Genomic DNA, 22,320 nt, shown 5'->3' with positions numbered 1-22,320 from the left:
TGTCCTATTAAAAAAAAAAAAGATATCAAGGCTCTGTAGGCTTTTCTGACACTCCCATTCCTTGGAAAGGACTAATTGCTTCCTTGTCTGTGTTCCTAAAGAACTTTACACACATCTCTGTTCTGGTACTTATTTCATTGTATTATAGGTCTAAGGAGGCACAAGACAATGCAAACAATGAATGCTCCTGACCTTGAAAGGTCGTTGGGGGGATTAAGTAGAATAATATATCTACAGTTAATATTTCCTTCATTCCTTTCTTAATACTATTAATTAATAGCATTAATTTTTACAGTATTACAGTTTACAGAGTACGACTTTGATAATGTTTCACGCATTGTCTTGATTGATCTGGGAATAAACCTGTGAGATAAGGATGGAATTATTATTTCTGGTTTATACTTGGAGGAAGTACAGAAGATTTAAAAAGTGATAATGCATATGGTTCAGTGGTATGCTTGCCACCCAAATGTTCCATCACTATTTATTTAAATGGAATAACGTTTTCTGGTTGCAACATTTGTGATTTATTTCATTTTTTTAAAAAAAATTACAATTTTTTTTTAATAGAGATAAGATCTCACAATGTTGCCCAGACTGGTCTCAAATTCCTGGCCTCAAGTGATCCTTCAGGCTGGGCCTCCCAAAGTGCTGGGATTATAGGCATGAGCCACTGAGCCTGGCCTATTTTTTTCACAAATAAAAATTGTACATATTTATGGTGTACAACATGATGTTTTGATACATGATATATGTATACACTGTGGGATGATTAAATCAAGCTAATTAACATATCCATTACCTCACATAGTTATTTTTTGGGGTGAGAGCATTTAGATCTACTCTCTCAGCAATTTTCAAATATAGAATACATTGTTATTAACTACAGTCAACATATTGCACAGTAGAGGTCCTGAACTTTCTGCTAACTGAAGTTTTATATCCTTTGACCAACATCTTCCCAATCCCTCTACCCCCACACCTCAACCCCATACTGTGATCTTTCTTTTAAACCAGTGGTCCCCAATCTTTTTGGCACCAGGGACTGGTTTCATGGAAGACAATTCTTCCACTGGGGCAGGGAGTGGGAGGAGATGGTTTCAGGGTGATTCAAGTGCATTACATTTATTGTGCAGTCAAACCTCTCTGCCAATGATAATCTGTATTTGCTGCCCCTCCCCAGTGCTAGCATCACCGCCTCAGTTCTACCTCAGATCATCAGGCATTAGCTTCTCATAAGGAATGGGGAACCTAGATCCCTTGCATGCACGGTTTACAGTAGGTTTCATGCTCCTATGAGAATCTAATGCCAGGGCTGATCTGGCAGGAGGTGGAACTTATGCAGTGATGCGGGTGGATGATGGGGAGCGGCTGTAAATACAGATGTAGCTCGCTCCACTGCTCACCCCTGTTCTCAGCCTGGGGGTTGGGGACCACAGTTTTAAAACACACTGCTCCTGTATGCTCTAGCTAGTATGTTTTTGAATTAGGGGGTAGCCACTCATTATTGAGTAGCAAATTCAATGAGGTGGAGACACCAACATGGGGGGAAGGAGAATAGAAAAGTTCAGAGTATATTACGTGTAGTAAGGATGAGAGAATTCTTTGATACTTGGTTGTATGTAAAAATGTATTTCTCACTATGGGTCTAGATTTTTTAAAAGTATGGACGTCCTTGTGCTAGCACAATACCAAGTTCTAAATAATGTTTATTAAATGGAATTAGCACTTTCATTTTCTATTTATTTTTGTTTCCTTGCACTGTCTGCTCCATTTGTAGCTACTGGACAGCAGAGACCGTATCATCCTTATTTTTCCTCTAGCTGAGTGCTTGTTATGAAGTTGGTGCACGTAATGTGTGTCAACTGAAAGCCTGAATGAATGCATCAACAAATGAAGGGATAATATATCTCAGTGAATATGGTTGAAAATGACTGCTGTTCTATTTCCTTCTGGAATTCTTCCTATTCTACAATGACACTCGACATTGTTCAGTTAGTATTTCCTAAGATCCCTATTTCCCTGATGGGGTGAGACAGTAAGGCCAAGAATAACTTGCTCTCAAGAAGTGCCACTTGCTATGATGATGCCACTGCACTTCAGCCCGGGCAACAGAGTGAGACCCTGTCTGAAAAAAAAAAAAAAGGTACCACTTGCCCTTAGTCAACATGGCATCCTGAATGAGTTCAGAAAAGGGCGCCAAAAAAAAAACCCCTATTGACCTAAATCAAAATGGCTACCTTTGGATTCGCTCTGTCGGAATGCGCATGCTCCCGCCTGTTCCCGCCCCTAACTCGTGGCCCTGACGCGTGCGTCCTAGCGCAGGGGGACGGCGTGGGAGGAATAAATTTCTCTGTGATTGGTTGGTGCAGGATTTCAAACCTGAGCCGGCGGCGCTGTGCTGCCTTGCCGTTGGGTGAAGCGCGCAGGGAAGAAGGGCGGCCCAGGTGGGGCCAGGGCGACCCGGCGAAGTGCGTGGTGGGGGCTGCGTTACCAGGTGCGTCTGGTGCTGGATTGTGGTAGGAAGGAGAGCGTCCGACGTGGTAAGCCGTGAGCACCGCGAGGGTCCGGGAGGCGGCCGGCACCAACTACTTCTCCACTCAGGCTTCCCCGGGGCGGGGGCCAGAGCAGACCGGGCTGGAAGGGTCTGGGGCCTTTTTCTTGGCGCCGGGTTTTGTGGAAAACCAGGGGGCCTCTTTTTGAGGTGACGGCTTGAGCAGGGCAGGGGTCACCCCAAAGAAGTGGCTCTCACTTAAATACGGAGTTTGGGAGTGGGTGGGGCAACTCCCCTCCCCCCACCAGCCCTTTTCGAAGGAACAGGGCGTTTTCAAAGCGAAAAGCTCTAACGTTTGAGAGGCCAGGGCGGCCTGAAGTGGAGACCCTCTCCTCTGAGGCCTGTGTCTGTCTACGTAGGCTGGCCAAGGCAATGACATCTTGTCCTTCCTATTATACTTCTTAGTCTCAGTAACAACGAGGCCTTACGTTTCTCTTCGCAAGATTTCATTCGTAAGCGGAGGGTGTGTGTAGGAAAGTGGAGTGGAAAGATAAGCCTTTTTTTTTTTTTTTAATTAAAGAAATGGCATTATCTTTCCAATGTGTCTGGTAAATAACTTTTTTGAGTTATTGTAGGTATTAAGAAAAGGTGCCTTTCCTATAGCTTAATCATTCAACAGGTATTTCTTAAGTGCAAAGTGCAAGTAGAAGACAATTTTACTTGGCCTTAAAGGAGTTTGCAGTTTATTTGCGGTGATAGAACTTAAAAAAGATAACTGTGGTGAATCTGGTAGGCCTATACACTGTTGAGAGTACTGTACATTAGTACAGTTCTTTTAGAAAATATTTTGGCAATATTTATCAAGAGCTATGTAAGTTTTTACACTTGATGCAGTAATCCTAGCCTTGGAAGCCTGTTTTAAGGGACACAGTCAACTGAAGAAAAATACCGTCCATAGGGATGTTCAATTCATTAATTCTACGAATATTTATTAATCATTTACCAAGTGTCACGCACTGTTCTAGGCACCAGAGGCTCAGCCATGAGCAAAACAGATAAAAATCTCTGCCTTCTTGGAACTTAAACTATTCGGGAGACAGACAATAAACAAGTAAATATGTAAGTATGTTAGATGGAGATAAGTGCTATGGAGCAAAATAAAGCAGGAAAGCATTGGGGAGAAGCTGCAATTTAAAAGGGGGTGATTAGGAAAGACCTCACTGAGAAAATTACATTTGAATGTTAATCTGAAGGGGGTGAGGGAGTGACTGACTATGCAAGGGATTCCAGGCGAAGGTAACTGAAAAACTGGAAATTACCTAAATCTCCAAAGAAGAGAATGGTTAAACAAATAGTTGTTCATCAACTCTTTGGAATCTAATGGAAACATGAAAATAAAAAGCAAAACACAAAATTGTGTATAATCTGTGCTCTGTGAAATATGAGTGTATAATGGGCAAAGATTAGATAAGGAGGTAAATATACTTGTTTAGAGTAGTGAGGTTTTTGTTTTACTGCTTTAAAATATTTTGAACATAGAAAATTAACAATATGAGGCAGTGTTTTTATATCTATCAAATGAGTGTTGTAGATAGTAAAGGAGATCATGTTGAACTGAAATGATTAGGGAGGGCTTCAGTGAATTGCTAAGACCTATTCTGGATCTTGAAGGATGGAAGACTTCAGAATGGGGAAAAAAAGGAAAAAAGTATAGCTTAGTATACTGAACTGATGGTAATTTTCTGAAAAATCATAATTCAGTTCTTCCTTATTTTAGTCTTCATTCATGTTGGACTGAGGGCATTCTGTTTACTCTCTCTGCACTTGATTTGCTCATAAGAACATTTGGTTTCAAGATAATCCTTCTGCCTACGAGTTGTATAGAGGCTTTGGATATGGTGAAGCAGAAGCTGGACATTTGGGGAAAAGAATTGTTCTCAAATGTGTTCATACGAAAAAAATCTTCAAATATTGAGATTGTCTCTGGGAATGGTTTTTCTTGGCAGCAGGGAACCTATATTGTTGATTTTTTGGGATTTCCAGATTTGGCAATGTTTGTGAGAATGTTTTTCATTAAAACACTTTTCTGAAAAACTCAAGCAATCTCTCATTGCTTTGTCTTATGACATTTAACACCCTTGATGCATCTAAAAAACCTGATGTATAGGTCTCTTAATAATATTTTTTGTAGGGGGAGGAAGAAGAGCATAGAGACTTTTCCCAGGACAACCTGCAGTAAGATCTGTAATAGTCCATTATTCTGAAGGATGATGTCTGTCTCTTGGCTGGGTGATTGAAATTAAATTGGGGGCTCAAAGCAATCACATCAAGCTGAGACTCTTTCATGGTGTTGCCAAATTGCTCCCTTAGGGATACTCACAGATTGGGAATCTGTAACATTAGTGACTTCTCCACCTCTGGGGCTCTCCATTAATAACAGCTGAGATTCTCTAGCACCTTTTTGTTTAAAGTGCTCCACAAACTGATTTCCTTGCTACACACAGGGATCATTTCAGCTTTTCCCAAAGGCAGCAGCCTCTGTTGTGGAAAGTGACAGCTGTTTTACAGCTGCAAAGCAATGTACTACAATATGACTTTGTTTTTGTTTCCTTTCACATTAGTGTATCTCCTAGCTATAGAGCTAAATAATAAAGGGGGAGAAACAAACAAGTATTCATGAGGGTGAAAATGTGACCCAGCAGGAAAATTAAAACCATTTTCAATTGACGTTGAACAAGATGAGTAAATTTTCACTTTTTGAGTTACAATTTGGTTGTCAGAGCTAGTACTGATGCAGAAAGATATTTTCATCATCTATAAATAATTCCTGAGAGTCACTTCTGTAGAATGTTAATAAAAATATATGATCCCCCAGCATATAAAGGGAAGACGATTATATTCTGCTAGTGCTGTTTTTGGATTACCCTAAATAAACCTGTGTTAGAGGAGAACTAACTCTTCAGAAGCCACAGCTTTTTTAAAAGCCTAAACCTGGTCTAATTTTGCTATCTCCTTGATTCTTCTTAGTCTGGATTCTAGATATGATCTGTTTTTTATATGCATCACTCTTTGTATGACACACTATGATTTGGAGGAGGTGTCCAAGAATGTCTGCAACATATATGGTCTAATTGATATTTTTATAACATGTTTTCTCTTCAATGTGTTGGGTTGGAAAGAACATAGATTTTGGACTCAGACCTGGGTTTCATGTGAGCTCAGCATTCAATAGTCATTTAAGGTCTCTGAGCCTTAGTTGTCTATTGTCTGTAAATTGGAGATAATTAAAATAGTCAAATTCACTTAAGGAAAAAAATAAGTGAAATGTCTAGTGTCTGAATCACTTTGAAGGCATCTAGTAAATACTGGTGGTTTCCTTTCTTTCTATCTATATAGCACTATTTAAAAGGATGGTCTAAAATTCTGAGTTTAGTGTTATACGTATGTGGAGACAGCCGAGACAGCCTGAGAAAAAAACTAGATTTGGGAATTACTGTTTTAGGATGTAAATAACAGCTATCAGACCAAAACCAAAACAAAACCAAAATACAAACCCACTTTATACCCACTATAATATACCTTATATTTTGGTAGTAAGATTCAATTTATACGTTATAAAATTTTTACCCACATTAATTTATATTCTGTGAGGTAAACAGGGCAAATGTTAGTGTTTCCAACTTTGTGGATGAGTCTTAAGAATTTTAAGTGATTTACTGAAAGTTATACTACTGGTAGGTAGAAGAGTTAAAGCTTTATCCTAGGACTTCTGCTCCCCACCCAACCTTTTTTAATTGTTTTTTGTTCTAAGCTATATTAAACATTGATAATTAACATTGAGGTAGAATGAAAAAATTACTTTTTCCAAGACAAGGTCTCGCTCTGTTCCCCAGGTTAGAGTACAATGGTGACATCATAGCTCACTGCAGCCTCAAACTCCTGGGCTCAAGTGATCCTCCCGCTTCAGCCTTGCAAAGTGCTGGGCTTACAGGTGTGAGCCACACTGCACCTGGCCTGGAAATTCTTTTGACAATAGTGTCATGAGTGTGTACATGTGTGTTCATTCTGACTTCCATTTATCAAATATTTGTTTTGTATACAAGATCATGTTAAATACTGCATGTTTGTGTGTGTAATACAGTAGTATCAAATGTAATGTTTCTCCCCTCACATTTACAGTCTACCTGGGACAGAGGGCAGAAACGTGGTAAAGTTAAAACAGAGTGCAAGGTGTGTGTTTGGGCAGCAACTGAGCAAAGCAGTGGGGGAAAGACTGGAGGCAGGGAGCTCAACCTGCAAGTGATAAGGGGGTGGGTATAGTATACACATGAGAGAAGAGTCCACAAGTTTTGGTGATTATGCTTGTAGGAGAGGGAATGACCAGTGGTGATTCTGAAGTTTAGAAATGAGTGACTTGGAGAATGATTAGAAACAGGGAAATCAAAATTGATAGTAAGGTAGGGAATAGGTTAGTTTGGTGGGTAGGGTTGTTGATTTATATGGGGGGGGGAAGGGTAGAACAATGTCTCAAAATCAAGTACAACATCTGGGGCATCCCAGGCAAATTGAAAGCAGCAGGATAGCTAGGAGTTAGGAGAGAGACTAGGTCTGAAGAGATAAATTGGTGAGTTATCTGTAGAGATATGATGGCTAAAGTGAAATAGTTGGATAAGTTCTTTGTGAGTTTGGAAGATTGAACTTTAGGGAATGTTTGGTGTTGAGAGGGAAGAATAATCTATAAGTTTTACAATATATTTGTAAAACTCTAATTCTGGAGACTATGAGGATCTGACAGTTAAGTATTACCTCTTTGTTGTTTTATAACGGAGCACTGGGAGTTTAGTGGTTGGTTTGTTTGTTTGTTTGTTTGTTTTGACTACTCCTTCTCTGGAGGGAGTTTAGTTAAACAGCTGTCTCTTAAGTACTAGGCATCACTGGAGGAGAACAATGTATATTGTCTGAGTTGTATGTATACCAGTTACTGTGGTGAGATGTTGCCATATAAGGTTCTCTGTGTCTTTAGTGTTTTCAGGAATCAGGTTTGTGTTTTCAAGAGAGTATCTCCCTCAACCCTCACTCCAGGGAGTGGTGTGCACAAAGAATATAGGGAAGAAGAATAATGGACAAGAGAAACTTGAAAAATGTAAGGATTTTTTTTTTTTTTTTTTTTTAAGGGGACTGTCTCAGTTCGATCCTGGTATTAAAGAAAATACCTTATTCCTCAGAGTTCAGTGGGGCTAAAAAAAAAAAGAAAGAAAGAAAATACCTTAGACTGGGTAATTTATAAATGATACAAATTTATTTCTTACACTTTCTTTTTTTTTTTTTTTTTTTTTTTTTGAGACAGAGTCTCACTCTGTTGCCCGGGATGGAGTGCGGTGGCATCAGCCTAGCTCACAGCAACCTCAAACTCCTGGGCTCAAGTGATCTTTATGCCTCAGCCTCCTGAGTACTGGGACTACAGGCATGCGCCACCATGCCCAGCTAATTTTTTCTATATATTTTTAGTTGTCCTTATAATTTCTTTCTATTTTTAGGAGAGATGGGGTCTGGCTCTTGCTCAGGCTGGTCTGGAACTCCTGAGCTCAAACCATCCGCCTGCCTTGGCCTCCCAGAGTGCTAGGATTACAGGCGTGAGCCACCGCTCCCGGCCTATTCTTACACTTCTGAGAGGTCAAAGATCAAGGTGTCAGCAGATTCTGGTATGGTAAGGGCTCATTTTCTGCTTCTGAGATGGTCTCTTCTCCCTGCATCCTCACAGGGTCAAAGGGCAAAAAGAGCTGGATGACCTTAATTGGTTTTATAAAGACACTAATCCCATTGATGATGGTTGAGCCCTGTTGATGTAATTACCTCCTAAAGGTCCTACCTCTTAATACTACTGCATTGGGGATTAAGTTTCAACCTGAATTTTGGAGGGACACAAACATTCAAACCATGACAAGGACAAAGGATCAGGTTGTATTATCATTTAAGACTTAAAAACCTTCGAAGGGCTGGGTGTGGTGTAAATGCTTGTAATCCTAGCACTTTGGGAGGCCGAGGCAGGAGGATTGATAGCTTGAGGCCAGGAGTTCAAGACTAGCCTGAGAAACATAGCAAGACCACCTAGTCTTTACAAAAAATTTTTAAAAATTAGCTGAGCATGGCGGCGCACACCTATAGTCCCAGCAACTTGGGAGGCTGGTGGGAGGATTGCTTGAGCCCAGGAATTTGAGGCTGCAGTGAGCTATAATGATGCCACTGCACTCCAGCCTGGAGAAAAAATTTTTTAAACCAGTTTTTCTAGTACCATGAACTTTTCATTTTCTGCATTCTTTTTTTTTTTTTTGAGACAGAGTCTCACTCTCTTGCCTGGGCTAGAGTGCCATGGTGTCAGCCTAGCTCACAGCAACCTCAAAACTCCTGGGCTCAAGCGATTCTACTGCCTCAGCCTCCCGGGTAGCTGGAACTACAGGCATGTGCCACCATGCCTGGCTAATTTTTTCTATATATTTTTAATTGTCCAGCTAATTTCTTTCTATTTTTAGTAGAGACGGGGGTCTCGATCTTGCTCAGGCTGGTCTTGAACTCCTGAGCTCAAGCAATCCTTCTCTCAGCCTCCCAGAGTGCTAGGATTATAGGCGTGAGCCGCCGTGCCCCGCCTACCTTTTCTGCATTCTTGAACAGCTAGAAGTTTTCCTATGGTACTGAGCTTGCTGTCTTATGGTCTCAGAATATATAGGTGAGTGCTGAGATGATAGAAATCAACACCATATTAAAACTACTGATTAGTGTCTTCCATTTTTACTGGGAGCCAAAGGAAATCATCATTTTAATCAACTATTGAATATCATGTCCTTGCTTCTGTCCTGTAGCACTTGGGTATGTTTGCCTATTTTGTTATGTTGTTAAATCTATGGGTATCTCCATGACTTCCAGATCTCTTCCTACTGGTTTTAATGCTATTCTGTAGTTTTGTTCTTAGTTTAGAGAAAGATCTTTGTAATACATTTGTTGGTCTGGTTGCTTAGCAGCTTGCTGTGATTATGTAGCTTGGAACAGATACATTGCCATTTGAAAATCTTGGTTTCCGGCCCTGATTCAGGTATATATTGTATCCAGTCTTAGAATTGAAATTTTTTTTTGCTATTACAGCAATCATCATGTGAGTACAAATGAATAGTTCTATAGCATTTGATAGAAAATATCTTTATGTTCATATATTACTTTGTACTTTGTGGGGTTTTTTGGTATTTTTTCCCTTGCCCTTGTAACTTGTGGTACAGTCTTATGAACATTGCAAAATCACTAAACCTTTACAAAAGAGTTGTTAAAGTTTTATTTAGATTCACGAGATGAGCTGGACTAGAATGTTGAAGGAATGGTCAGGGTAGGGTAGACATAAGAGGTATCCTTTAATGGTATTTCTGAGCACATTCAATTTTCAAATGAAATTTGACTTTTTATTTCACTTTCTTGATAATTTTCATAACATCCAGTTGATGTCTGTCTTTCTGGACTGTTAAATGAAGATCTTTTTTCCCCAATGTGTTCCCAGTTAAAGTCTATTTGGAATAGAACTGCCTGTGAGGGCACTGTCTTGACTGTATTATCAGTAGGTCTTTGAAAGGGGGAGGGGAATATGAAGCCTGAAATTCGCTATACAGAACTCAGTAGCAAATGTTTTTCCTTTGCCCTTCTAACTGTGAAGGTGGTGTATTGTCTCTGTGTTGCCAGAATGTGGTACAACATAATCCTTTGCCTATGCTTCGTATAAATTTATTAGACATAGTCCCTGCACACAGTCCAGCAGAGAGCCCTGCATTACAGAAATAATTCTTGTGCTGCTGAGCTGGCGATTTCCCCACTTAATCACTTGTGTGACGTCATCTGTGCTGTTGGTAGGAAATGTGCTGACCATGTCTTGCATTTTAAGAGGCAGTTGCAACAGGGGCATTAGCTAAAAATAAAATAAAAAATAGACCTTTTAAGTTACATTGTAAATCTTCGAAGTCCAGAAAGATTAAAGTGGCAAAAGTGTTATGTTAATAAGTTTGACTTGAACAATCGCATTTTGTAGTTGGTCACCTAGTTATCAACTGACATATTCCTTCCTAATTGCTTTCTTCTCTGCTCTGGAGTGATTGCAGTACAGGGGAAGAAGTAGGCAAGCAGGAAGGAGGTATTATATTCAGAAGTCTGAAATAGTTTTCTAATTTACAAGTGAGTCTTTAACGTTCCAAGTTTGTTTTTATAATAAGGATCACACAAAACATGTGCTGTTGGTTTGAAATTCTTTCCAACCCATGGAGAAGCATGAGTAAAGAAAAAAACAAGAAAAAAAAAAAAAAAGAAATTCTTATAATGGTAGCTATAAATGGAAGAATGCAGATGTTGGTCACTGATGGCGGTACTGGACTGCTATTGAATCCTTTGTTGAGGGGAAGAAGGCAGGATCCCTAATGTATATATTTGATTTCTTGGCAGAAAGATGGATACTACGATGCTGAATTTGCGGAATCTGTTTGAGCAGCTTGTGCGCCGGGTGGAGATTCTCAGTGAAGGAAATGAACTCCGTAAGTCATTCTGAGCTGGCATGTGCAAAGAGAAAAAACACATTGCAGATTTGGGTTTTCTACACAGCTGAAGTATGTTCCAGTCTTAAAGTTGGTTTTCATTTGGGTTACAAAAAGAAAATGATGGTCACTTATCCATTATCAAAGCCTAATGGGCACTCATTCTAAATGGTCACTAAAACTTTTTCTGTATTTGCTCTAAAATGGATTTTACCCAGACTTTTTCATTATCAAGGTTCTTTTTCAACTTAATAGTTAGCATTGTTGCCAATTTCATTTTTGTACCGTGAACTGGGAAAACACTCCTGGTTTTCCAAGGATTTTGCTTTTTTCTTTAGTAGTTGTCTATATTTTTTTATCTTGGGATTTTTCTGTGTTCTATAAAACATTTTCAGTTGAAGAAGGGAAAAAGTCATAATTTCTTTTTGCAGGAGGGACTAGGCATCTGCTTTCGCTACATCATATATTTGTTACTTTAGTAATCAAAGATTGAGATAGGGTGGAGAACTGGGGAGAAAAAGGAGGTGCTGATAGAGGGAACAGTCTGGGAAATAAATTAGCAAGAAAGGAAAAGTGGGGCTGATGGTATTGATGTATGTGATCTAAGGGAATTATTCTCTACCAGCTTCTCTTTGTGTTGCCATCCTTTCCTATTTCAGATTTCGTTAATACTTAATTTACTAAATGTTGCTCTCAACTCAGCCTCCGTAGTATAAAAGTAATGCAAAACTGCGTCTTAAACTTTTTTTAATTTCCATAGTACTTAGTATGACATCTTACTTATGCCATTCAGTATTTTCTTTAAATTGATTGATGTTTTTAATAGCTCTTTTCCACTTCCAGGCCTTTCAAAACAATATTCTATTTTCTCTCTCTAATAGCTACTGCATGACCCTGTCATCTGGTACCAGCTCAGTAACCATGATAGCATACTAATTAGGCTCTTTTTTGAGGTCACGTCATCTCAGAAAATGGATTGCTTTGGAGTCTAGTGGGGAAGAGTATGGAATAAGCGATCTTAAAACTCAGGTTCATTTAGCAAATATTTTGTGGGAACCTCTCAAATTTTCCAGGACATGTTGAGTTAGGAAAAGGTATAACTAGGTGGTTTCATGGAGGAAAATAGGGTTTGAGTTAGCCTTAAATATAGGGTAGGATCCCAATAGGCAGAGATGAAAGAGGACATTTTAGGTCAGGCAACAGCCTGTGTGGAGGCAAGAGGGTGTGGGGCTTGAGAGGAATAGGAGTAAGGGGGAGTGACATAATCAGAGCTGTGCTGTGGGAAGATTACCCTGGCAGAGGTGTGGGCTGCATTAGAGGTGGAGGCTGGGATACTGACTAGGAATGAGATGTTTGCCATAGCTCAAAAAGAGGCAGTAAAAGCCCTAACTGGAATGGTGGTTCTGAAAATGGACATAGAGGGAAATGAGTGGAAGAGACTGTGATGAAAAGACCTCTGGGAGGAGGCAGCTAATAGGATGTGGGGGCAGAGGGATGAGTCTGGTGTTTAGAGTGTTGATAATTAGTGCTGGCTTTACTCGTTTTTTCTGTATCTGTTTCTCCATCTGTAAAATAGGAATTTAAATGTCTTTGTTTTCTTTGTGGGAGTGCTGTGAGGATTTGGGGATAAATTGAGATACTAGTTGTGAAAATACTTTGAAAGTGATTATGCCAAAAAACCCACCAAAAACCCCAAAACCAATATATTTATTTTGACAGGTATCCTTATTTTATAAGCAAAGTTTTATCTTTCCATTGATTTCTCTTGTAAATTAGAGATACATTTCACCCCCCTCTCCAAATCTCTATCTTGGAATGTTGGATTTTTAGGAACTAAAGTGGCTCAGTGGTTTCTGACTCAGGAATCTTATTTGTTCATCCAGCATAGTATCTGTCTTCTTCTTAGACCCTTCGGAATTTTTCCCATGCCTAAGTATCCACTGACTCCTTATTCTTGCCTTTCTTTGTAACTTCATTCCTCTTTCTCTTTTTTATATGGTTTTTTAAAAAGCTAAGTCCAAAGTCACTGGGAAATCAGAAGGAAAATAAATAAATAAATAAAATGAGTTTAATAGCCTAAGTATTTTGTTATCTTTTCTCCCGTCCACATGGTTTTTATGTTATTTATTTATTTATTTATTTCTGTGTTTTGAGAACAGGGTCTCACTATATCACTCTGGTTGGTCTTGAACTCTTGGCCTCAAGCCATCCACCCACCTCAGCCTCCCAAGTAGCTGGAAATACAGGTGCATGCCACCATGCCTGGATCTATTTTTATTTTGTCATAAGCTGCTTGAGCTTTTTTGATCTCATTGGTGTTTAAATTAGGAACAGGTGTAATTTAAGATTTATCAGGTGCCCATTGTGTGCCAGTGACATACTAGGTTTGTGCTATACTATGTACAGTAGGAGATACTAAAGTGTATGTGACATGGTACCTGTCTTTGGGAAGATTATGGTATTTTAGTTTCAGAGACGGGATTTTTTTCTCATGAAACAGAAGATGTACAAGTATCAAAATATATGCCTTTGGGAAGTCTAGAAGGATTTAATGTGGAGCAAACTGATTAGGAAAGGATTCACAGAGCAGGTGGGACTTGGTAAGTGGGTATGTAAAGGAGAAGGTAGGGCATTCCATTTGGAGTGCATAGCTTGGTCACAAGTGAGAAGGCAGAAATGAGTATGGGTGTTCTAGGGACAGTGACAAGATTGGTTTAGCTAGAGAAGGTATTTGTTGTGTAGCAGTGGGAGGTAAGTTTGATTAGACTGGTAAGGTGGTCTTGAATGCCTAGAGTTTAAGTTTGGTACAAACAACAGTTCTTTTTTTTTTTTTTTTTTTTTTTTTGAGGCAGAGTCCTGGCTAGAGTGCTGTGGCGTCAGCCTAGCTCACAGCAACCTTAAACTCCTGGGCTCAAGCAATCCTTCTGCCTCAGCCTCCCGAGTAGCTGGGACTACAGGCATGCGCCACTATGCCCGGCTGATTTTTTTCTGTATATTTTTAGTTGTCCAACTAATTTCTTTCTATTTTTTTAGTAGAGACGGGGTCTCGCTCTTGCTCAGGCTGGTTTTGAACTCCTGAGCTCAAACGATCCCTCCACCTCCCAGGTGTTAGGATTACAGGCATGAGCCACCGCCCCAGCCGAACAACAGTTCTTCATTGAATCATTCAACAAATATTTACGTGCCTGCGATGTGCTAGACAAGGTGCAAGGCACTGGAGATAAAAGCAAAAAAGACACAGGGTCCTTGCCCATAAGAAGCTTAGAGAGGGCCGGGCAAGGTGGCTCACGCCTGTAATCCTAGCACTCTGGGAGCCCGAGGTTGGGGGATCGCTTGAGTTCAGGAGTTGGAGACCAGCCTGAGCAAGAGTGAGACCCTGTCTCTACTAAAAATAGAAAGAAATTATCTGGACAACTAAAAAATATATTTATATAGAAAAAAATTAGCCGGGCATCGTGGCACATGCCTATAGTCCCAGCTACTTGGAAGGCTGAGGCAGAAGGATTGCTCGAGCCCAGGAATTTGAGGTTGCTGGGAGCTAGGCTGACGCCACGGCACTCTAGCCCAGGCAACAGAGTGAGACCGTCTCAAAAAAAAAAATAAATAAAATAAAATAAAAAAAAGAAGAAGAAGCTTAGGGTAGCGGGGAAGACAAAGAGAAGAGCCCATGCAAAGGCCCCAAGGGGAGTGACCTGAAAAAGGATCAGGATTTCTGGAACGATTTAAATCTGTATGCTGAACTATGAACCAAATCCTGATGTATATTTTTTATTTTTTAAACTTATTTAAGAATTTATTTTTTAGAGACAATGTCTTACTCTATCACTCAGGTTAGAGTGCAGTGGTATGAGCATAGCTCACTGTAACCCCAAATTCCTGGGCTCAATCGATCCTTCTGCCTCAGCCTCCCGAGTAGCTGGGGCTACAGGCACACACCACTGTGCCTGGCTAATTTTTTTTTTTTTTTATTTGTAGAGATGGAGTCTTACTCATGTTTTTCAGACTGGTCTTGAACTCCTGGCATCAAGTGATCCTTCCTCCTTGGCGTCCCAAAGTGCTGAGATTACAGGAATGAGCCACTGCGCCTGGACTGATACATTTTTTTTAAATGAATCAATGATTATTCTCAATTTCTTTTAAGGAAATTTCCCTCTCCCTCCCTTTTGATAGATGTACTTCATAGTTTAGTATATACATAACTTTTTTAAAGGAGATACTGTTAATTTAAATTTAATAAATCTTTTGAATGTGTACTTCATGATGGGCTAGTATCAAGCTGAATTGTGATTCACAAACCAAAAAAAATACCATGTTTACTGATCTCCAACATCAAAATTTTTCCTGGTTTGTGGTGGTCCTAAGTGCCCAATCCTAACAAACTTCATTCATAGCAGAATTGTACATAAAAGTAATATCTTAATCAGGTATATAAATGTTGTGCTAGTAATATCTTAATCAGGTATATAAATGTTGTGCTTTAGGTCTAACTTAAGCTGAACCAGTAATTGAACAATTTGTATTATTAAAACAAGAACTCAGCTGGGCAAGGTGGCTCACACCTATAATCCTAGCACTTCTGGGAGGCTGAGACAGGAGAATTGCTTGAGCTCAGGAGTTTGAGAGGAACTAAAAACAGAAATGGAGACAGACCCCGACTCTACTAGAAATAGAAAAAATTAGCCAGGCATGGTGGTATGCCCCTGTAGTCCCAGCTACTTGTGAGGCTTGAGACAGGAGGATCATTTGAGCCCAGGAGTTTGAGGTTGCTGTAAGCTAGGCTGACGCTGCAGCATTCTAGCCTGGGCAACAGAGCAACACTGTCTGAAAAAGAAAAAAAAAAAAAAGGCAACAAAACAAGAACTCTTTCCTTGAAATGAACGGATATTTTGTGTGGTTTTGAGTTCCATCTTCATCTAATTTGGACCTAAAATATATGCCAATTAACAATGAATAGGAATTAAAGCCCAAATTTAATAAGACTTATCAAAAAGGAGTATCCTAAAGAATAAACAAACCAGCAAAATTAGGTCAGATGAAAATCTTTTTATTCTCAAAATTGTTTTTCAGTTCAGTAAATACTTGAGTGTGTATGCAATCTATGTTTAGAAATACTATATAATTGACCACAATGTGGAAATAGAAAGTTTTTAGACTGTGTAGTTGAAAAGTGTGTTTTTTGTTCTTTATTGTTTTGAAGTTGAAGTGTTGCATACGTCACAAAAGTGTACAAATCATAAATGCTGAATGAATTGATGAATTGTCAGAGTGAACATGGCAAAAAACTAGCTCGTTTTTTTCCCTTTGTGAATCTATAATGTTGAAATTGTTAAATTTGCAAAAGGATGTATTGGTTTTTTTCTTTAAATTAAAAAATAAAATAGTAATGTGTTCCAGACTGTTAATTAAGCCAGCACATTGTTGTTTAAAACTATTGGAATTGTGATAGTTTACTTTTCTATCTTTGGTATTTGTATTGTCTAAGATAATTGGGTCATAATATCCTATTTTGCTAAAATTTGTTGTTTACTGAAAACTAAAGTTTCCTTATGACTTGGTTTGTTTCTCTAGCATGAGTTGGTATCCTAATTTGTTTGATATTTAAATTATTTAAATTGCTTAAAAAGGACACTCTATTGTTTCTAAACTCTTAGGTTAAATTCAATTGGGAAAAGTGCACTTACCTCCTAAGAATCTGCTAGCTTTGTGTGACTTTGGCCTAGTTTAGCTGTAAACTAGGTTAGTTTGACCAGCAGCAGATGTATACCTTGGAACCTTCTTCCATGGTGCTGGTGGAGAGTGATGCTTAGAGGTAGATTGAGGTTAACTGGAAAATTGTAAGGCACTTTTGCAAATACATTGTAGAATAGTCTTTGCCAAAATCAGGTGATAAGAATGAATGCCACCAAGGTTATCTTGCTTTGAGTTGCTGCCTTGAAAGCAATGCTTCTGTGCAGACATTTGAAGAGAGTTTACATTCTGCTATCAGTGACGTTTCAAAAGCTAGTGTGAATCTTCTCTTCCTGTTTTTCCAACTGGTATGTTTACATACCCTTCAGGGCAGTGTTAAACAGCAAAAGCAAATTGGCTCTTTACTTTTAAATCAATATTTGTATAATTATATAGCTGAACGGAATTGCAGGCCTAGACATCTATAATATTAATCTATATCTACTGGAGCATATTACAGCAGTTACATTTGAATTTGCTGTTTAACATCTCTCTGGTGCAGTAATGTGTGACTGAAGGAGGCTGTTTTTGTTTTATAGCTGTAACTATCCTGGTGCGTGACAACTGCCCCAAAGGTATCCCCCTTTGATTGCCTTCTGTTCAGGAGCTTTCAGTGTTAGTGTTACATCTGGAGCCAGGTGACTAATGAGTTATATATTCCATAGCAGATGCCACTGGCTAAGCCAAAAGTAAGTGGCCTATTGAAACAGGAATTGCTCCTCACAAAGCTCTCATCTAGAGTGACAGACATATCCAAGATCTGCTCCTGGTTATTTTCAGCTGGATTTGCCTATAGTTCAGCTGGTCCCTTAATTATGTATTTGGAATGAAGCTAACCATTTATTAGAACAGTTGAATTCTATTTGGTGCTTGAATTATTAAAGTTTTCCCCCTTTCCTCAGAATTCATCCAGTTGGCGAAGGACTTTGAGGATTTCCGTAAAAAGTGGCAAAGAACAGACCATGAGCTGGGGAAATACAAGGATCTTTTGATGAAAGCGGAGACTGAGCGTAGCGCTCTGGATGTTAAGCTGAAGCATGCACGTAATCAGGTGGATGTAGAGATCAAACGGAGACAGAGAGCTGAGGCTGACTGTGAAAAGCTGGTTTGTATTGTTTTATATGCTAGATCGTGGGGGAGGGGGAAGTATCATCTGATAGTTTCCACTTGCCAGATATACCCAGTTTCTTTCATGTTAAAGAACTGAAAGTGACTTATCCTTGACAATTTGCCCTTGATTAGAGTTGAAATTGCAGCCTAGACTCCTGTTTTTCATATTTTGATATTTAAATTTTTTCTCCTTTAGACTTGAAACTATTATTTAATAGACAGATTTCAATTGATAGTTTAAAGAATGAGAATTAGGCCGGGCGTGGTGGCTCACGCCTGTAATCCTAGCACTCTGGGAGGCCGAGGTGGGCGGATCGTTTGAGCTCAGGAGTTCGAGACCAGCCTGAGCAAGAGCGAGACCCCATCTCTACTAAAAATAGAAAGAAATTATATGGACAGCTAAAATATATATATAGAAAAAATTAGCTGGGCATGGTGGCGCATGCCTGTAGTCCCAGCTACTCGGGAGGCTGAGACAGGAGGATCGCTTGAGCTCAGGAGTTTGAGGTTGCTGTGAGCTAGGCTGACGCCACGGCACTCACTCTAGCCTGGGCAACAGAGTGAGACTCTGTCTCAAAAAAAAAAAAAAAAAAAAGAATGAGAATTAGAGGGAAAGGCAGGGAAACCGTCAGTACTTGATCTGTCACAGTGTATTGGTCATCCCTCATCGTTTATTATAAGTGCTACCCAGAATATCCATCCTTATGTGAATAGCTGGTACTTTGTCATTGATACATGTAAGACAACTCTAACTCTTCCTTTGATTACTGCTCTCTAATTCAGGCTAAGAGGCTAGATGTATTCAACCAGATGAGCAATGTGGCTGACATAGAACACTTTCATTTTGATATGGCAGGGTGGGTCAAGGTGCAAAGGAAAGCCTTTACTAGGAGGGACTAATCCATGTTGATCCAATGTTGGATGCCTCAGGAAGCTCACATTGTCTGGTTCCAGTGCATTACAGCTTTGTATTCATTTTAATGCATTTTGTTCCACCATTTAGAAAGGTGGGTGGCTGCTTTGATCTGTGGAAGCCAATAATTGTCCTGGTAAAATGACACTAAAGTGTTTTTGCTATGTGAAATCTATTTTGGGACTCTGATTTTTCATAACTCTCCTCTTGGATTAGCAGTTTTGATCCAAAAGGCTTATAGCAGAAACTCCAGTATTCTAGATGGGGTTCATTTTACCAGTCAGAAATCAGAGACACAATCTGGGTTTGATGTGAATTAATATGCTATTGGTGTAGCAGCCTTCCTGAAGGCCCATTTGCATAATGCTGTATTTTAATGTCTTCTGGTCTGCCCATCCCATAAATTTGAGGTGAAGCTTTCTCCCCTGGCTAGTTATGATATTTTACTCTGCCTTGCTCTGTAGGAACGACAGATTCAGCTGATTCGAGAGATGCTCATGTGTGACACATCTGGCAGCATTCAACTAAGTGAGGAGCAAAAATCAGCTCTGGCTTTTCTCAACAGAGGCCAACCATCCAGCGGCAATGCTGGGAACAAAAGGTGGAGGAACTGCATCTGTTGTTATCTGATCACAAGCAACACAGCTGTCAGAAGTTCTTATTATCTGAACTCTTAAATACACTGCTTCTAGAATATGTGCTGAATAAAGCAGAAAAAGAGTTTAAGGGTGGGTGGGGAATAAAGGCACAGGGACCTCCCTATTTATTTAATTTATTTTTATTTTTTACCTTTCCTTAGGATGTTGTTTCACCGTGGGTAAAATTTTGATGTTGGTGCTAAATTGCACATCAATAACTAATCCCGCACATGGCTAAGAAACCTAAAGGTGAAAGTGGCAGTTCAGCAATACTGTCAGTGTTTACTCTCCAGAGAGCTCTTGTAGCTCTTCTGGTATAAAAAGGCTTCTGTGCGCCAAGACCAGACAATAATTTTGGTTCCACTGCACCACTGTTTAAAATAGTCTCAACCAGGCTTTCAATTTAACGCCCTCAGTACAATAAGTAGGGAAAAGTCAGCACTCTTGCAGGTATTTATTTTGTTGCCTGGTTGTTTTATGGGGTATCTTTATAACTAAGAAGATATACAGGCTTAATTTCTTGAAAAGCCAGTGCTGGGTACTACTCTCTTTTGTAGAAAGCAGCCACAATTGGGATCAAATTAAACTTCACTGTTCTGCTCTGTGAATTTTTGGTAGCCTGTAGTATGAACTCAGCAGGGAATAGTACCCGTATCCCTCACTGGAACTTTCAACGGCTATTATAAGACCTTTGCTGAAAAAGCAAGTGTGCTGCACCTGTACTCATATATATATGCACTCCTCCATGAAAACCATAAAAAGCAACCTACCACAGGGTTTGAGCTTATTGTCTCCATAGTGAAGATTTTGCTATGAAATTGCTGATGTTACTTGACCAGCAGCTCAATGTTGGTGGATTTTATGTTCTGCAGTCTTCTGTGTCTAACCCTGTATTGTTTTGTTGATCTAGACTGTCAACCATTGATGAATCTGGTTCCATTTTATCAGATATCAGCTTTGACAAGACTGATGAATCACTGGTAATAAACATTTGGTGTCTGAGAATTATCTACTTTTCTTACCCCTGCTCCCTCAGGAACATCTCTCCTGTCCTCTTTTCTGAACATCCTTTATTACTGTTTTATTAGTTGATGTGTTATAGATTCTGAGCTATCAGTTTAAAATATAAATCCACATGCGCCATAAGAGGCTGGCTTATATATTTATTTAGATTCTGGAAGTGAAAATATAGAATTCAGGATTTACCATGAGGTTGAGTTTATTTAATGGGTCTCTGTGAGCTGCATGTACTAATTGATTATATCTTGACTTATTAAAGCCCCAGCTAGCAATAAAAAAAATTAGCAAGACTATATACCAGGCAAAGTTTATTTGCTACTCTTGAGGGAATAGACTTGTACCTGATTTCTGAATTAGTTTGGTTCTTGAGGAAAGCTTAGTGGTATTTCACAATTAGAAGGAAACCGAGGTCCTGGGACTTCAGCCAGCAGACTGTGATGAGTTTCTAAGCACTATGTAATGCTTTGTTCAGCAAAAGTTAACATGTCTAAAGTCTCTATTACCCTGCCTTTATGGGGCAGTACCTTTCTCTTACCTTATGGTGGTGTTTCTGCATAAAAGGTCATCTCTCCTGATATTTTAGTCTTTGATGTTTAGGAGACTGGTAGTCTCCAGGTTTGTGTATCTTTTCTGTTGCTGGCTGAAAGCTAGCAAACAAAACAATAAATCAGAGGAAGTTGTTGGTAGTTGGTTTTCTGATATAGCAAAACAAGTGATGACTGCTTGTTACATAGCTAAGAGTTTTTTGTCCAAATTCAGAGTTTTGACTAGGAAAAAAAATGGCCATTTTATATATATATAAATATTAGACATCACCTTTTTAAAATAAGGAATGATATAGAATTACGTCTGAGATATATAATAAAACTAGACCATATGATCAGCTGATTTTGGTGCTAGACCCATGATATGAAATCTGTTGTAACTGAAGCTGAATCAGACGACCAGTAACTAAATTACTTGACTATGAATTGGGGAAATTATTTAGCCAAGCTACTATTTGCTATATGTGACTGTTTCTAGATGCTGTGTGTTCAGGGATGATCAGGAGTAAGGAAATCACTGGTAGCTACTAAAATGAAGGCAAATAGTTAAGAGAATTGAACCTAGACCACAGTAAAAGACAAATAATTCTTCAGTGGTAAACAACATTTCTTAAGGCCCCAGTTCCTAAACTAGAACTTTTTAAGTGGCAATATTGTACAGAAAATCTGATTAGACAATAGCAATCCCTTAAGGGCAAGGATCACATTTCACACTATGAGTATAATGCCTAACATTCTCTAAGTTCTAAAACTAATTATAAACATAATCAGAAATAAAGGACCAGGCACCGGAAATAATCACGACAAAAGTTGATTCTTTAACCTTTTCTTGCCTCTGTGGTATTGATTCCTGATTCTATTATAATAGCTTCAATTTTTCAAAGAAAGCATGTTAACTTACTATAGCTCTATAGCTATAACACTTGGGGCCTTCCCTCCCCACTCCTTGAATTGTAAATCAGGTAGTCTGATTTAAGAAGCCTTTAAATTTCTCTAAATTTATTTGCGCAGGGTTTAGGGGAGGCCTAACTAAGGAAAGAAATTAATACAGTGTAATTGTCAACAGGATTGGGATTCTTCTTTGGTGAGGACTTTAAAACTAAAGAAGAGAGAAAAGAGGGTATGTATGGTTACATAGTAACAATAAAAGTTTTCTTTGGAAATTTCGCTATGATACTGCACTCCTGACATGTTGCTCTGGCCATTGTTAAAGACTTACTACAAATGAATTTGTGTTGTGGGGGTTGTGTTGATATTTCTTGAAATAGTAACTCAGGACGGGATCCTGTCCTATTTCACTGTTCTGGCTGCATCT

At 39.1% G+C, this 22,320-nt stretch overlaps 1 protein-coding gene across 9 annotated transcripts in view; it reads left to right on the top strand.

Moving 5' to 3' along the window:
- The window catches only part of RACGAP1 (Rac GTPase activating protein 1), a 35,912-nt gene that overhangs the window by 3,060 nt on the left and 10,532 nt on the right, over positions 1-22,320 (top strand). The window contains exons 1-6 of one of the 9 annotated variants that reach the window (XM_069489558.1): positions 2,375-2,416; positions 10,964-11,052; positions 17,682-17,884; positions 19,267-19,403; positions 20,351-20,420; positions 22,072-22,125. In XM_069489558.1, the coding sequence (XP_069345659.1) occupies positions 10,968-11,052; positions 17,682-17,884; positions 19,267-19,403; positions 20,351-20,420; positions 22,072-22,125 (549 nt within the window). In that variant the 5' untranslated portion in view covers positions 2,375-2,416; positions 10,964-10,967. Of the gene's footprint in view, positions 1-2,374; positions 2,544-10,963; positions 11,053-17,681; positions 17,885-19,266; positions 19,404-20,350; positions 20,421-22,071; positions 22,126-22,320 lie in introns of those variants that run through there. The other 8 variants (XM_069489559.1, XM_069489557.1, XM_069489556.1 and 5 more) reach the window with 8 other exon arrangements.

This window comes from Eulemur rufifrons, chromosome 16 (genome assembly GCF_041146395.1).
Source record: "Eulemur rufifrons isolate Redbay chromosome 16, OSU_ERuf_1, whole genome shotgun sequence".
Taxonomy (NCBI): Eukaryota; Metazoa; Chordata; class Mammalia; order Primates; family Lemuridae; genus Eulemur; species Eulemur rufifrons.
This window is presented reverse-complemented; position numbering and strand designations above follow the sequence as displayed.